The 16580-nt window shown below is 37.1% G+C and overlaps 1 protein-coding gene across 17 annotated transcripts in view; it reads left to right on the plus strand.

The window, feature by feature from the left end:
- Mga (MAX dimerization protein MGA) overlaps positions 1-16580 on the plus strand; it is an 88331-nt gene that overhangs the window by 35650 nt on the left and 36101 nt on the right. For 16 of the 17 annotated variants that reach the window (XM_076929516.1, XM_076929515.1, XM_076929518.1 and 13 more), the window contains exons 3-9: positions 3754-4696; positions 6822-6900; positions 7020-7115; positions 8488-8619; positions 8861-8965; positions 10366-11024; positions 13004-13349. In XM_076929516.1, the coding sequence (XP_076785631.1) occupies positions 3754-4696; positions 6822-6900; positions 7020-7115; positions 8488-8619; positions 8861-8965; positions 10366-11024; positions 13004-13349 (2360 nt within the window). Of the gene's footprint in view, positions 1-3753; positions 4697-6821; positions 6901-7019; positions 7116-8487; positions 8620-8860; positions 8966-10365; positions 11025-13003; positions 13350-16580 lie in introns of those variants that run through there. The other variant, XM_076929530.1, reaches the window with a different exon arrangement.

Genomic DNA, 16580 nt, shown 5'->3' on the forward strand with positions numbered 1-16580 from the left:
ATGGTTAGTAAGCAAACGGTTTATTAATTTTTTTTAAATTCTTTTCATCCCCATATCATTAATTGCTCCCCGATCTTTATTATTATTTTTTTTTCATCTACTGAATTGGGGGTTTGTTTTTTTTTTTTTTTTTTTTTTTTTAAAGACCTTGAGGCCTGTCCTTATTGAATTCTATTCTGTTTTGTTTTATGACGGGTCTCTACATAGCACTGGAACTCACTGTATAGAGTAGGGTGGCTAGAACTCACAGAGATCCACCTTACTCTCTGCTGGAATTAAAGGCATGCACCATGTCCTGTTTGAATTTTTTTTTTTTTTTTGGAGACAGGGTTTCTCTGTGTAGCCCTGGCTGTCATGGAACTCTGTCTGAGTTATTATTATTATTGTTATTTTTGGTTTTTCGATTTTTCGAGACAGGGTTTCTCTGTATAGCCCTGGCTGTCCTGGAACTCACTCTGTAGACCAGGCTGGCCTCAAACTCAGAAATCTACCTTCCTCTGCCTCCCAAGTGCTGGGATTAAAGGTGTGTGCCACCACTGCCCGGCTGAATTATTATTTTTTAACTAATAAACACTTGTAACAATAAAGTTTCTTTTTAGAACTTTATTGTATCCCAAAGATTTTGATAAGGTGTGTTTTCATTTTTATTTGATTCTGTGAATTTAAAAAGTTTCCTTTTTTTTTTTCTTTTTTTTTCTTTAGTGACCTTCCTGATCACTGAAAGTTGTATTGCTGATTCTCTTGGTATTTGAATAGTTTCTGTAGATTCCTTTGATATTGCTGCTTAGTTTTATTTTGTTTGATATAGAAAATATAAGAAGTTAAGCTATGTATATGCTCTAAGATGTGATCTTTTGAGAAAGAATCATGTGTATTTCTGAGCTACTAGGTGGAATATTCATATATATGTTTTAAATTCACTTTTTCTGTGGTAGTTTAACTGAAGTTCCTTAATTGTTTTGTTTGGATCACATTTACTGGTGACACTACAGTACTTTAGTTTTTACTCATCATTATGTATGTGGGTTTATTTGTTTCTGTATATAAATGTTGATTTTATGAAATTGCACATATATATATTTATTTATTTACAGGTGTTTAACCTTCTTGATTAATATGTTAAATCTAGCATTCTTTCTTTTCCTCTTCACTTTTTTTTTCTGTTTTTTGAGACAGTCCAGGCTGGCCTGGAACTTACCATGTGGCCCAGGATGGCCTGAAACTCTGGGAGCAATCCTCTTGCATAGGCATCTTGAGTGCTAGGGATTGCAATCCTCTTGCATAGGCATCTTGAGTGCTAGGGATTACAAGTATGAACCACCAAACCTAATTGTTTGGGTTTCTTTATTTGTTTTATTTAAGATGACCAGGTGTGGGGCACACACTTTTAATTCTAGTGCTCTGGAGGCAAAGGCAGGCAGATCTTTCTCTGAGTTCTAGGCTAGTTTGGTCTACTAACAGGTTTCAGGTCAGCCAGGAATGCATAGTAAAGACCCTGTCTCAAATGAAACAAGAATAGAATATTTAACATGCTGGGTGGCCCAGCATGATGGAGGCATATGATGCTAAGTCTGACACTTAATTTGAATTTGAGTTTGATCCCCAGAGCCTCACATCTTGAAAGGAAAACCTCACCAGTTGTTCTCTAATACATATAAACACACACATACATGTAATGGATTTTTTTTAATGTTTTAAGATGTTCACATGTCATAAAATCTGCTTATTTAAAGTGTATCAGTGGGCAGCATGCTCTGCTAGCATGCACAGAACCTTGGATTCCATTCCCCAGTGCTGCACAAAGCCAGAACTGGTGATGAATGCCTAGGGAGATGAAGGCAAGAGAATCTGAAGTCTAGCTAGGTTCTTCTTCAGCTTTCTGTTATCATCTACATTTTAACCAGAGTGGAAAGTTACTCATTAAAAGTTTTTTGAATAAGTTCTGCAGGAGCAAGTAACTTTTGTTCACATAGTTGTTTATGTATATTTAATATAGTTGGATTTTATAAAGACAATGCATATTAAGTTAGCAAGTTTCAAAAAAAATTAGTGTTTCATCGAGATATATTAGAGTTGGAATTGCATTCTTTTGAGACAGTACAGTGGATTTGCGTGGCTTAGTACATGAAATTTAATGTAAATTATTGTTTAAAGTAAGCCTAAAAAGGCACAGGATAGATGATACAGTACATGGAAAAGCATCACAGGAAATTTGTACCTTTGTTTGTTTGTTTGTTTCACAGACCTTTTAAAAATTGTTTTATTTTCACATTTTATTTGTTTGTTTGGTTGTTGGTGTCCATGTATATGTGTATGTGTGTGTGTAGGTCAGAGGACTAATGGGAGTTGTTTTTTCTTCCACCATGTTGGTCTCAGGGATCAGATTTATTCAAGCTATCAGATTTTAACCATAGGTACCAATTTACCACTGAGGCAACTCAGAGGCTGGACCTTAAATTTCTTGTCTTCTTTGTCTTCACTTTGTAAGTGCTAACGTGACCCATATATATACCATTATGTTTGATCTGTGTGGTACTGAGGATTGACCTAGGGCTTTGTACATACTGGGCAAGTACTTTACAGACTGAGGAGCACCCCCAGCCATAACCTAGCCTTTTATTTTTGAAGTTTGTGGCAAATTTTTTTTCCCCCCTCAGAGTCTCACTATATAGCCCATACTGGCATGGATCTTTTTATGAAGACTAGGCAGGCCTCACCTCAGGTCCACCTGTCTCTGAGTGCTGGGGGTAAAAGACATGTGCCATCACCACTTCCACAAATGCCATAGCTGCTGTGGCAAATTCTTCACATTGAAAACATGTCTTTTTGGAGGGTAAGAAGGGTGCTGGAATTGAACCTAAGACCTTAAACTTATCGGGCAGGCATTCTACTACTGAGCCACACACTTATTCCTTGAAAGTGAGTTTTTTAATTTGAAAAATTGAAAATGTTTTGGTAGTAATGTCAGTATGCTGAGAAGGCTACTATAATGAATTGGTTAAGAGGTTAAGTTTTGTATTAATTTTTTTTTATCTGAAATACAGAAAAGAACTAGCAGTTTGAAAGCACATTAATTTATTGTAATTCCTGGTTATGATAGACTGCTTGTTTGTTTGGGTTTCTAGAGACAGAGTTTTTTCTGAGTAGCTCTGGCTGACCTGGAACTCTGCATGCAGATCAGGCTGGCCTTGAATTTTGTGCTGGGATTAAAGGCATGCACCACCACTGCTCAACTGTAATAGACATTTTTTCCATCTTATTGGCATTTGATGATGCATGAATTTTTTAAGAGTTAATTTTTGGTTGGTTTTAGCTGACTTTTAGTATGGAGTTCTGTATATGTGATCGATATCTAAAGGCAAACATACTTTATAAGGTACTCTGCATTTTGATTTAATGATAAGGGTAAACTATATTCTTTTCCTATGTTTTATTTATATAAGTGGGGTTAGTTTATGTAGTGGTGGAGATTGGATTTAGGACTTTTGTGTTCTAGGCAAGCATTCTACCAGTTGAACTACATTCCCAGCCCTGAAACTTTGCTCTTGAATTGTATTTTTTTGTGCGTGTGTGAAACACCAATAAATAGACGATGTTGATAATTTACTTTTGAGCACTTTGTTAAGTTATAGAGAATTTTTAAGTAATGACTCATGAAATCTGATGAATATATTGGTTTTAAGAACTGTTTTTCCTTCCTTGAGTCTTGTTTATGTCTTGTTCTGTACTTTTTATCTTCTTCTACCTCTCTAGTCATATTGTGAACAGTTTTGAAGATGATTCCCAGATTTCCTCCCCATTAAACCCGAATGGAAACTTTAATGTCGTCATTAAAGAGGAACCTCTAGATGATTATGATTATGAACTTGGTGAATGCCCAGAAGGGATTACAGTGAAACAGGAAGAGTCAGATGAGGAAACGGATGTATACTCAAACAGCGATGACGATCCTATACTAGAGAAACAACTAAAGAGGCACAATAAAGTTGATAATTTGGAAGCTGACCATCCATCTTATAAATGGCTACCAAATAGCCCAGGTGTTGCCAAAGCTAAAATGTTTAAATTAGATGCTGAGAAAATGCCAGTAGTTTACCTGGAGCCCTGTGCTGTCACGAAAAAGACAGTGAAAATTTCTGAATTGCCTGATAATATACTCTCTACATCTCGAAAAGATAAATCTATGTTGGCAGAATTAGAATATTTGCCTGCGTATATTGAAAATTCTGATGGGACTGGCTTTTGCTTAAGCAAGGATTCAGAAAATAGTCTCAGAAAACATTCATCAGATCTCAAAATGGTACAAAAATATACTTTACTTAAAGAGCCTCATTGGAAATATCCTGACATATTTGACAACAGTAGCACGGAAAGAATACATGACAGTTCAAAAGGATCAACTGGAGACTCATTTTCAGGAAAAGAGGACTTAGGCAAAAAGCGAACAACGATGCTTAAAATGGCAGTGCCCCCAAAGACTGTGACTGCTAGTCAGAGTGCCTCTCCAAATGCTCCTGGGAAAAGAGGAAGGCCAAGAAAGTTGAGACTCTCTAAGGGAGGGCGACCACCTAAAAACACAGGAAAATCTTTAACTGCTGCAAAGAATATTCCTGTAGGCCCTGGAAGTACCTTTCCTGATGTGAAGCCTGATCTAGAAGATGTGGATGGTGTGCTTTTTGTTTCCTTTGAATCAAAGGTACGATTGTAATGATCAGCTTTCTTTTTAAGGTGTGTTTATCAGTTTTGAATTGAAAATTGGCTTAAAATTTGTGTGTTTGGGGATATGGAGTGAGTATTAACATTTGGTTTAGTTAACATTAATCACCTCTCAAGATACTTACTTTGAAATAGACTTTGAAAATGTACCTTTGTGTAGATCTCACTTTATAATTTGTTTATTATGTTTATCTGATTAAAAAAGATTTATGTGGGCTGGTGAGATGGCTCAATGGTTAAGAGCACTGACTGTTCTTCCAGAGGCTATGAGTTCAAATCCCAGCAAAGACATGGTGGCTCACAACCATCTGTAATGAGATCTGATGCCTCTTCTGGGGTGTCTGAAGACAGCTACAGTGTACTTATATATAATAAGGGAGGGGGGAGGAAGGGATGGAGGGAAGGGCAAAGGGGAAAGAATGGGGAGAGGGGCAGATTTATGTGTGTATGTGTGTATGTGTGTCTGTGTATCTGTGTATGTGAATGCAGGTGCCTGAGGAAGCCAGAGGTGTCAGGTTGCCCTGGAGCTACTAGAGTTGCAGCCACTTGTAAGCTATAACATCAGTGTTGGAAAATTGAACTGAAATTTTCATTGTTGCAGTCTTCAAAGCTTAACAATACACGAAAAGTTCACTGAATTTTTTTTTTTTTCTGAGATAACTTCATCTCCTCTACACTGGTTAGTAATAAGTAATAGTAGAGTATTGGAGAACCAATATGCTAGCATATTTTTATTTTGAGATAAGGTCTCTTTACATAGCCCTAGCTATATGTACTCTGTAGATTAGACTAACCTTGAACTCAGGGATCCATCTGCTATTTCTTCTGAGAGCTGGCCTAAAGGCGTATGCCACCATGCCCAGCTCAGTACTTAAGGAATCTAACTTTCTAAGTTGACTGTAGATGTTGGATGTGTCTTTTTCTTTCTCTGCTACTGAGAAAGCTTTATGTAGACTCTGAGACATGAGCATGTAGATTGTGTGTAAATATAGTTTAATACTAGTTGAGAAGATTCCATTCATGTTTAAGGTGTTTGTCTTTTGAGATATTCTCATTATATGCTCAGGATGGCCTTGAACTTTGAATTCTCCTGCCTCAGCTTGCCAAATGCTGAGATAACAGGTGTATGCCACTGTGATCAGTTTGGCTTGCTTTTGTGTTTTCCTGGTGGTGGTGGTGTTTGTCCTCTTCCTCCCTTCCCTCTTTCACCTCTTTTTGCCTCCTCTTCATCTTCTGTCTCTGACCCCCTATTTCCACCCTGTTCTCTGTGTTTGTAGCAGGAATGGGGAGAACAGCACTGGAGATCAAACCCAGGGCCTTATATAATAATAATAAGGCAAGTGTTCTATCACTAGACTACCTTTCTTATTTAGACTCTGATGATTAAAGTAACTTGAATGCTAATACTGTAAAAACTAATTAAATGTGCATTACATTGGATGTGGTGTTGAATGCCTGCAGTTGTAGCACTTAGGAGGTAGGTAGAAAGGCTGCATGATCAGGAAATGACCATCACTCCCAGCTTCTTAATGAGCTTGAGGCCTGCTTGGAGTACATGAAATAGTGCCAACAAAACAAAAAGACAAGAAACCCCAAAAAGTGTGAGAACAATTACTCCTGTTCTATGAATTTGGAGCAATTGCTAAAACATGGTATTTCATACTCTTAGTCCTTTATTATTAATTTTAAAATATTCTTATATGAGTGGCAGATGTATGCATATACTTCCGTGTCATTGTGTATACCTGTGTGAGTGTGTGCAGAGGCCAGAGGTTGGAACCTTCTTTGTTCTCTCAGTCTTATTCTTTGAGACAGGGTATTTTCACTGAACCTGAAGCTCACTGATTGGCAAGGCTAACCAATAGGTTTCAGAGAGTCTCTTCCTTCATCCTAAACACCACCAGAAGTTACAGAAAAGTGATGCTATACCCAGCTTTGACATGGATACTGGGGATAAACCAGCTTCTCATGATTACACAGTACACACTGTAGCTACCGAGCACTCCCTCCAGCCACTCGTCATTGTTATCCTTTTTTTTTTCTTTCAAAATTTTAATTTCCTTTAAAAATTTGCAACATAACTGGGTTTTATTTTAAATGTATAGGAGGCTCTTGATATTCATGCAGTTGATGGGACAACAGAAGAACCATCTAGTCTTCAGACCACAACCACAAATGATCCAGGTATTATTATAAACAGTATAAATTCAGATATATTTGCTGTTGAGGCTGTAGTAGTGAAGTGTGGAATATTTATTCTCTCTGATGTACATTATTTTATTTCATCACTGTTTTGTGAGTAGGTTGCAGAACAAGAATTTCCCAGTTGGAACAGGAATTAATAGAAGACTTGAAGTCTTTGAGGCATAAGCAGGTGATACACCCTGCTCTTCAGGAAGGTACGCGCTTCAAAACGTGGACAAGCCAGTTTGTGTTTTGTTTTCCCCTTTTCCTTCCTACCTCTTTTTGCTTATTTCTCCCTTTATTTTCTCTTTCCCTTTTATCCTTGATTTCATTTCAGTACCTGCCAGTTAGCAGCTTTTTATTTTTTTCCACTTTTAAAGTTCTTTAAATTTTAAACACACATCTAGTTCTTTATTCTAATAGCTTGTATAAAAAGAGTATGTATCACAGTAAAAGACACTGTTTTCTCTTCAAAATGGGAACATTTTGCATCTTTTAAAACTCTTGACTACATTTATGATAAGGTTTTTCCCCCCTTTGGGAGTTGGGCACCACTTTTATTTCTTAAAGAACATTTAATGATTCTCTCTCTCTCTCTCTCTCTCTCTCTCTCTCTCTCTCTCTCTCTCTCTCTCACTTTTCTTGGGCCTGAAGAGATGGTTTAATTGATGAAGTGTGCTTGATGTGAAGTATGAATATTTTACTTTGGTCCCCAGAATACACATAAAAATGCCAGGTATAGCAGTACATGCCTGCAGTCTTGGTGCTTGGAAAAAAAAAGAAACAGGCTTCCCGGTTCTTGCTGTCCAGCCAGTTTAGCCAAATTGGGATGTTCTAGGTTCAGTGAAAGATCTTGATTTCTCCAGTGCTTTCATACCTACTTTAATATATGCACTTTTTTGTTTTTAGTATTATTCTATATAACTTTTTAACTCTCTTTGCCTCTCTTTTAATTCAGTGAAACATTTTCCCAAAATATTGTCACTTAATTTGTAAGTAATTTTCATTTTAGGTTCATTGATAATAACTGGAGAATTAGTGACTATAATCAGGTCAGAGACTCCATCTATGGCAAATTTTTATTAGAGACCCTAGAAGGCCTCTGAACCTTGGGCTAAATAATAAAAAAATTGGGATTTTTCTTTATTTTTCTGCTTAAAGAATTACTACAAATTTGGTTACCTAAAAAAAAATATATTTGTATTTTATGTTTTCTATGTATTTGCAGTCTGAGAATGGCTTAATTGTGTCCTTTGATTAGTTTTTCACAAGGCTATAATCAAGATCTTGATGAAACAATTGGCAAGGCATGCTTTTATCTTCATTATTTGCTTGAGAGGATTTTGCTCCTATTCCCCTTTTAGCTTAGCTTATTGACAGAATTTATTTCTATGCAGCTTTAGTATTTTGCCCTCATTCTGGGATAGGTAATATATAATACCATAAGGATTTAAGTGAAACTGTTAAGTGTTTACTGAATAATTTTTTGCTTTTTACCATTTTTTAAATAACTCTTGAGTTTTGTTTTGTTTAAAAAAAGAAAGAAAGAAGGGAGATAATATAGGTTGTGGTCCCTTTTTCTTGCAGTGGGCTTAAAACTGAATTCAGTGGATCCAACAATGAGCATTGATCTTAAATACTTGGGAGTACAACTGCCTTTGGCTCCAGCCAACAGCTTTCCCCTATGGAATGTTACAGGAACCAACCCTGCCTCACCTGGTGAGTATGTAGGTAGCATTTGTGTAAGTTAACATTATTTTTCTTCTTTAATGTTTAGGTTATTTGTAGTATAAATTTTAAAACATTACTTTTATTTTCCAGTTTAGGATATTTAGAGAATAAATCTTTCATTTTTTGGCATAGAATTAATACATAGATGCATTCATAGTAGAGAAAGAGTAATTTGACATATATTGGCTGACTAGAACTTTGGTCATTTCTTTTGCTTTTTCTTTTATAGATGCTGGGTTTCCTTTTGTTTCTAGGACAGGGAAGACCAATGACTTTACCAAGATCAAGGGATGGAGAGGAAAATTTCATAATGCTTCTGCATCTAGGAATGAAGGTAACTAGATGGTTTTTTGTTTGTTTGTTTCTTTGTTTTGTTTTATTTGGTAGTACCACAGATTCAGAGAAGTTCAAACAGCTTTTCCAGCACTTTCCTACTCAGCTTAAGCCCAGCTCCTTTTCTGTTTTAAAATGAAGTCTCATTGAGTGTAGAATGCTGGCCTTGAGCGTCCAGTCCTCCTATTCAGCCTCCCAAGTGTTGGACTACAGGAATATGCCACCAAGCCTGGCTGGTCATTAGTGTTTGTTTTACTTTTAGATTCTACAAATTTGAAAAATGTAGTCTTGGCCTGGTATAGTAGTACTTGCCTTTAATCCCAACACTTGGGAGGCAAAGGTAGGTGTATTTCTATGAGTTTGAGTATGTAGCAAGTTCTATGCTAGCTAGGGTTATGTAGTGAGGTTAGACCCTCTTTCAAATCAGGTCAGTCTCATTGAACCATTTACCCTTTTCATCTCTCTAAACAAGTAAAAACAGTGTCTTGCTGCTGTTGTTTTCTCCCTAGCCACACGCTGGGGCTCCACTCCTATCCAGTAATCCTTGCAGCTTTAAAACTGTTTACTTTTGTTGTACTTAGTTACAAAAAGCATCATTTCAGGACTATATACCTTCAGAGCTGTCTAATAGTTCTGATAGTTTGATGCTTCACAATAAATTTGTAACCCAAAACTTTTGATTGGAAGTATGAACCTATTTATTTGTCTGCTTTTCCTTTCTTACTGGATTTGTTTGTTACTTATACCCTAACCAGCTTAGTTTATCATTTGTCCAAAATAAGTCTTCTTTACCTTTGAGTTTGTATATAGTCTTACAACAATATATTTAAATCTTTAGTGATATTTTTCTTTCCTAAAAATAGGATGTTGCTAGGTATGGTGATACACCATTGTAGTTCAGTCACTTGGGAGGCAAACAGAAGCAAACAAAGAGGATTGTAAGAAGTCTGGCCTAGTTCCTACATAGCCAGATTCAAGTCATCCAGGGCTACTTAGTGAGAACGTGTTTCAAAATAAAACCAAATAAATGAAAACCCTTAAAGGTTATGCCTTCCTTTTTATGGCTTCCTCTCTTTCCTTGCATTGTATTTCAGATTCCAGGGACTCAAGTCTCTTAAATAATCCCTTGGCATTCTGTTGCTCTCTCCCCCCCCCCCCCCCCAGCTGTTAACGTTTTCACTCATCACTGGTTACTATAGTTAGGTGAAAAAGGTTGATGGTTTGGATCTGAGACAGTTTTTTTTGCTTGGTTTTCTACTTTTTTCTTCTTTCTGAATAGGAACAGTTTAGAGAAGCATATAGCTTCAATAGCATATAGCTCAGTACTCCTGACCCTGTAGAAAGTTCTTAGGGAGCAAGACCCTTCAAGGTTTAAATGTCTTGTATCTTCTTCTTTTCTAGGTGGAAATTCAGAGGCTTCACTGAAAAACCGCTCTGCTTTCTGTAGTGATAAGCTAGACGAGTACTTGGAAAATGAAGGCAAATTGATGGAAACAAGCATGGGCTTCTCTTCAAATGCTCCCACATCTCCAGTAGTGTACCAGCTGCCCACCAAGAGCACCAGCTATGTTCGAACTCTTGATAGTGTACTAAAGAAGCAATCTACCATTTCCCCTTCTACCTCTCACTCTGGGAAGCCTCATTCTGTAACCACTGCCTCTAGAAAAACAAAGGCTCAGAACAGACAGACAACACTCAGTGGCCGAACTAAATCATCTTATAAGTCTATTTTACCATACCCTGTTTCACCAAAGCAGAAAAACTCTCATGTGAGCCCAGGAGATAAAATTACCAAGAATTCCTTAAGTTCAACTTCAGATAATCAGGTGACTAACTTGGTTGTGACATCTGTAGATGAAAGTGCATTTCCAAAGCAGATTAGTTTGCGGCAGGCCCAGCAGCAGCACCTTCAGCAGCAAGGAACTCGCCCTCCAGGCTTATCAAAATCTCAAGTAAAGCTTATGGACTTGGAAGACTGTGCACTCTGGGAAGGAAAACCAAGAACCTATATTACTGAAGAGCGAGCAGATGTCTCCTTAACAACTCTGCTTACTGCTCAAGTAAGTATTTTCTATTTTCTGTAAACATTGGTGCTTAGCTAAAAATTAGACATTGGTACTTTGGGAAGTAGATAAGTTAGGGTTTAGCATTTTAATTACCTAGGTAACAATTAAGGGGATATCTTCAGGGGATGTCTTCACTTATTCTCTATGAGCTAATCTTTTACATCTAGCTCTCTTCTACCAGTAGAGGGAGACAGACAGACAGGATGGATGGATGGATGAATGAATGAATGAAAGAAAGAAAGAAAAATTCTGTACTGAATTGTTTGCTGTCTAAGCATGAGGACTTGAGTTTAGATTCCTAGCACTGACATACAAACCAGGTGTGATGCCTGTAACTCCCAACACTTGGGGATTGAAGACAGAGATGGGTGAATCTTGTTGGCTAGCCAGTCTAGCCAAAATGTTGAGGTTCAGGTTCAGTGAGAGACTATATCAAAAAACAAGGTAAGCTAGGCATGGTAGTACATGCCTTTATTTTTATTTGTTGTTGTTATTGTTATTTGAGATAGTCTCACTATGTTTTTGTCCTGGAACTCACTCTGTAGACAGACCTTGTCTCCTTGAATTCAGAGACATCTGCCTGCCTCTTCTCTCAAGTGCTGGAGTTAAGGGTGTGGGATACAACACCTGGCTTGGCATATGTAGTTAATTCCAGTACTCAGGAGACAGAAGGCTATTTGAGGCCAGTCTGATCTACATAGTGAACACTAGGGTAGCCAAGCTACATGGTGAGACTCTGTGTCAGACAAACAAAAAAAGTTAGAAAATCATAAAGGTGCCTGACTCTGATCTCTGGACTTGACATGTATATCCATGGGACAGCATAGCCACACAGTTGTACATGCCTACACTGCACATGTGCCACAGATAACTAAATACAAACAAAAATTCTGGGACTTAGTGAGTAAACAATGCTTTGTGCATAAACATTGTGACTTGTGTTCAATCCATAATCATAAAATTATGAAACAATGCATAATCTTGTCTTCTGACTGTCTTCTGTGTTGTGGCACATGTACCCTCACATATCATGCATACACCATAAGTAAGAATAAAATAAAATTCTTACTGAATTGTAGAGTTGAAAATCATGAGATGTTGGCAGTAGTTGTTTCCTATAATTTCTGTGTGGTGTGTGCATGTATGGGTGTGTGTTTCTACGCATGATCATGCATGCATGTGTGCAGGTATATGTACATCTGTGCATGCATATGTGTTTGTAGGTAAAAGCTCATGTCATATGTCCCTCTCCCTGTACTCTGTGGAAGCAGGATCTCTTCTTGAAATAAGCTAGTTTAGCTAGCCAGCTGGCCCTCAGACATCCCCATCTCTGCCCCCAAAGTGCTGGGATCCTAGGTAGCTGTCTTGCCTGCCCAGCTTTTATGTAAGTTCTAGGGATCCATACTCTGGTCTTAAATGCTTGAATGTCAGCACTGTATCCACTGAGTCAACTCCCTAGCCTGTGTTCTATATTTTCTAGTCATTATAAAGATTCAAGCATGTATGATTTTCTTTTATTTTTATTGTTTACTTAGGACATTTTGTATAAAATAGTAGTAATTATTTTGCATTTTGCAGACCATATATGCTGTTGGAGAGTTATTACTAGGCTGTTGTACTCTAGGCAATATGAGCTTGCTTGTGATCCAGGAAAACTGTATGAAACATTGTTTGATGTATGCACCTTAGACTCTTCAGTCGCTGCAGAAGAACATTTAAGTGATTTCTATTGAGTAAATAATCTGTATTTGGTATTTTTGCTCTTAATTAATGAGAAATCTCCTTTGTTAATGTATTAGAGTGGCAGCTTGTTTACTCAAGAGTCCTAATTATATGTGTGTCTGACCTTTGAGTCTGTGTTAGTCTTGTGTTATTAGTACTTATAATCAGAAGGTAGATCAGTATGTGACTCTTAAGTTGGTGGTAGTATTGGGATGACTTAGTAAAATTTTAATGTTCTCCTTTAACTTTAGGCATCTCTCAAAACTAAACCTATCCACACTATCATAAGGAAACGAGCTCCTCCATGCAACAATGACTTCTGTCGCCTGGGCTGTATATGCTCCAGTCTAGCTCTGGAGAAACGCCAACCTGCTCACTGCCGCCGACCAGACTGCATGTTTGGTTGTACTTGTTTGAAAAGAAAAGTTGTGTTGGTTAAAGGGGGATCTAAAACAAAGCATTTCCATAAGAAGGCTGCTAATCGAGATTCATTATTTTATGATACACTGGGAGAGGAAGGAAAGGAAGGAGGAGGAGTAGTCAGAGAAGATGAGGAACAATTAAAGGAGAAAAAGAAGAGAAAGAAGCTCGAATACAGTGAGTATTAGTTGACTTAAAACTTGTTATCTTATTTTTTTTTTAAAGTATACTTTTTATATGTGTATGTACTTGTTTCTGTGAATGTATGTAGAGGGGCCAGTGGTTGAAGTCATGTATTTTCCTCAGTTGCTTTCCACTTGATTAAGATGTTTTTAACATTACACTTATTTATTTTGTATGTGTATGAATGTGGAGGTCAGAGAACAACTTGAAGGAGTCAGTTCTCTCCCTTTACCATGTAGGTTCTGGGGATCGAACTTGTGTTGTCAGGTTTGGTGGCAAGTTCTTGATGAGCTGAGTTATCTCACTGTCCCTCTGAATTTTTCGAGAGTATTTGACTGAAGCTGGAGCTCACTGATGTGGCTAGACTGGTTGGCCAACAAATCAGGGGTTTTGTGTGCGTGCGCGCTTGTGCATGCGCTGTTTGTCCTCTTTCTCAGCACTGAGGACTAAACCCAAGACACTATGTTTGCTACCTAAAGCACTCTACAATTGAAATAAATCTTTAATCCCCTCTAAAATGTTTTTTTTTTTAACGCGTGTGTGCGTGCGCGCCTGAATATTTGTATCATCTGCATGTAGGTGCTCTCAGAGGTCAGAAAAGACATTGGATCCTCTTGAACTTGAGTTACAATTGGTTGGACTATCATGTGGGTGCTGGGAACTGAACCCAGGTTTGGTTTATTTATGAAAACAAGGTCTCTTGTTGAGTTTAGCAACTGGCCTCAGGGATTCCCCATCTCAACTTCTCAAGTACTGAAATACAGGTGGCCATCTTTCCTACCCAGCTTTTATGTAGGTTCTGAGGACTCACTCTGGTCTTAAATGCTTGAATGGCAGCTCTGTATCCACTGAGTCATCTAGCCCCATGTTGTGTGTTCACTATACATCTCTCCAAACATGCTGGCTCCCAGTAACCTCAGCATTTAGGATTCTGAGAAAGGATAGCTGAGGTCAAGGATAGACTAGTTAATAGAGGTACTTTGTCTCAATTGTCTCCCACTGAAAGAAAAGCATAAAATGTCATCTAATAAAAAGTAGACGTTACCCAACAAGATAGAAAAACATCTCTGGATATTAGCTACATTGCTAGACTAGAAAATAGTACCTTTAAAGTAGAAATTACAAGTTACTGATAAGAATATGTTGTAAAATGTATTAGATTTATTTTAAAAAGACCAACCATGTTTCAGAACTTGGGTGATGTTCATGAGTAGATGATGTAAGCCACAGTCAGTGAAAACCAAGAAGACTAAGAAGACAAAGATCATGGTACAAGGAAATTCAGTAAATCAGTAAACACTGTGGTAAAAATTTGAGCAGTTAGTAAAAGTAAAGAGAATCCATCTGAACAGTTGGAATAAATGTAGTGATATACAATTACAGTTCTTTAAAGGGTTATTTGTATACATTCTGTAAAGATTAATCACAAGCACGATTTTGATGAGTTGATAGGATTTGTGGTTCTTAGAATATAGTGACTTATATACAAACCAGTGAAAACTTAAACATGATTATAAAACAGTAATTAGTAACATGAACCCAATGGCTGTGTGAAATTGTGTTAGAGCATATAGAGAAGAAGTGAGGAAAGTTAAGATGCCCACCTCTTAGTCCATCCTAGTCTCTCCTTAGCTTCCGCCTCATCATTACAATCACTAAAATTATAAATAGTTAAAATTAATTATTGGATTTCAGTTCAAGGTCAGCCTGCTCTACAGAGTGAGTTCCAGGACAGCCAGAGCTATACAGAGAAACTGTGTCCTCCCACAAAAAACCAAACCAAAACAAAAATTAATTACCAGTAGGGACTATGACAGTAGATCTCCAGTAGAAAACTTGTTTTTCTTTTGCTTATTTCTTTGTAGGATTTTAATTTTACATATTTATATGTTATAGCTAGAATATAAATTAAAACTTTTATTCTCACTGTATGAAATTTAGACCTTTATCCTTCATTTCTTTTTGAAATTATGATAGACTTAAAGGATTTATATAGTTACTAAATGCATTAGTTCATTGGTGTGGAGGAAAACTAACATCATTGGACACCTTGTGGGATACCATATACATTTTGTAATCTTATGCTGAGGACACTTCATTATTCATTTTGCAAATAAATGCTTAATCTCAGTTTACTATCCAAGATTATATAGCTTTTCTGACAAGACTCCATGTCTTTTCTAGTGTGATATGGTTTCTTGAATTGTTATTGCTACCTCCTTAATATCTTTTGGCTTTAACTATCACCTGTTTATCCTTTGGTTTGTCAAAAGGTATAGCTGGCTGTGTACAGGCCATGTGGCTATTTGCTGTGGGCAATATCAAGCATAATAGGTTAAAACCTGGCATTCTTGTTTCTCAAGCCCTCTTAGAATTTTCTTGGAGACAGAACACATACTTAAGTAACAATCTCTAGTGAAGATTAAAATAATTGATCCTTATATTCATTCTTATTAGGGAAAAAAAACACTAGGAACAGAGGTGAGTAAATATAGGCATCCACAGGATAGCAACAGATTAATGTTATAAACAATTCCATGCTGATAATTGGACAATTCAGATGACAACAGTTTAACTCATTGGGAGACATGGAACTCATAGAAGTAGAAGAACCAGTGGGAATACCAGTTGTGTATACCAGTAATCCTGGCACTCTGTAGGCTAAGGTTGAATATCTAGAGTTCAAGGCCAGTATGGGCTACAGAGTGAGACATAGCCCTGTCTCAGAAAAGTGTAATTTCATCTTGTTAAAGAATTATGCTGATAGTAAAAGCATCTGTAATAATCATTGGGTTCATACTACTTTACTGTTAAATCCTGTAACATACAGAGGGAATAAATAACACATGTAAAGCTGTCTGTAAAATTGTCTAATTCTAGGAGGCCACACTCATGTTTAACAGACACATTGACTTTACAAGAAAAGGTATACCATATCTCTTATGAGTATAGATTCTAAACACAATTTAGCAGAATAAATCTAACTATGTACTGAAAGGCTTATGCATCATGACTAAGTAGAGTACAAGATTGTATCTCAGGAGTCTGAATTTGGATTAACATTTGAAAATCAATCAATAGTCAGGCATGGCAGTTCACATCTTTAGTCCTGCTATTTAGGAGGCAGAAGGTATATCTCTAAGAGTTTGAGGCTAACCAGATTTACATAGCTCCAGGCTACATAGTGAAACTGTCTTAGGGAGGGGGAGAGGGGGAGGGGGAAGG

Source organism: Arvicanthis niloticus, chromosome 2 (genome assembly GCF_011762505.2).
Source record: "Arvicanthis niloticus isolate mArvNil1 chromosome 2, mArvNil1.pat.X, whole genome shotgun sequence".
In the NCBI taxonomy this organism is placed as follows: Eukaryota; Metazoa; Chordata; class Mammalia; order Rodentia; family Muridae; genus Arvicanthis; species Arvicanthis niloticus.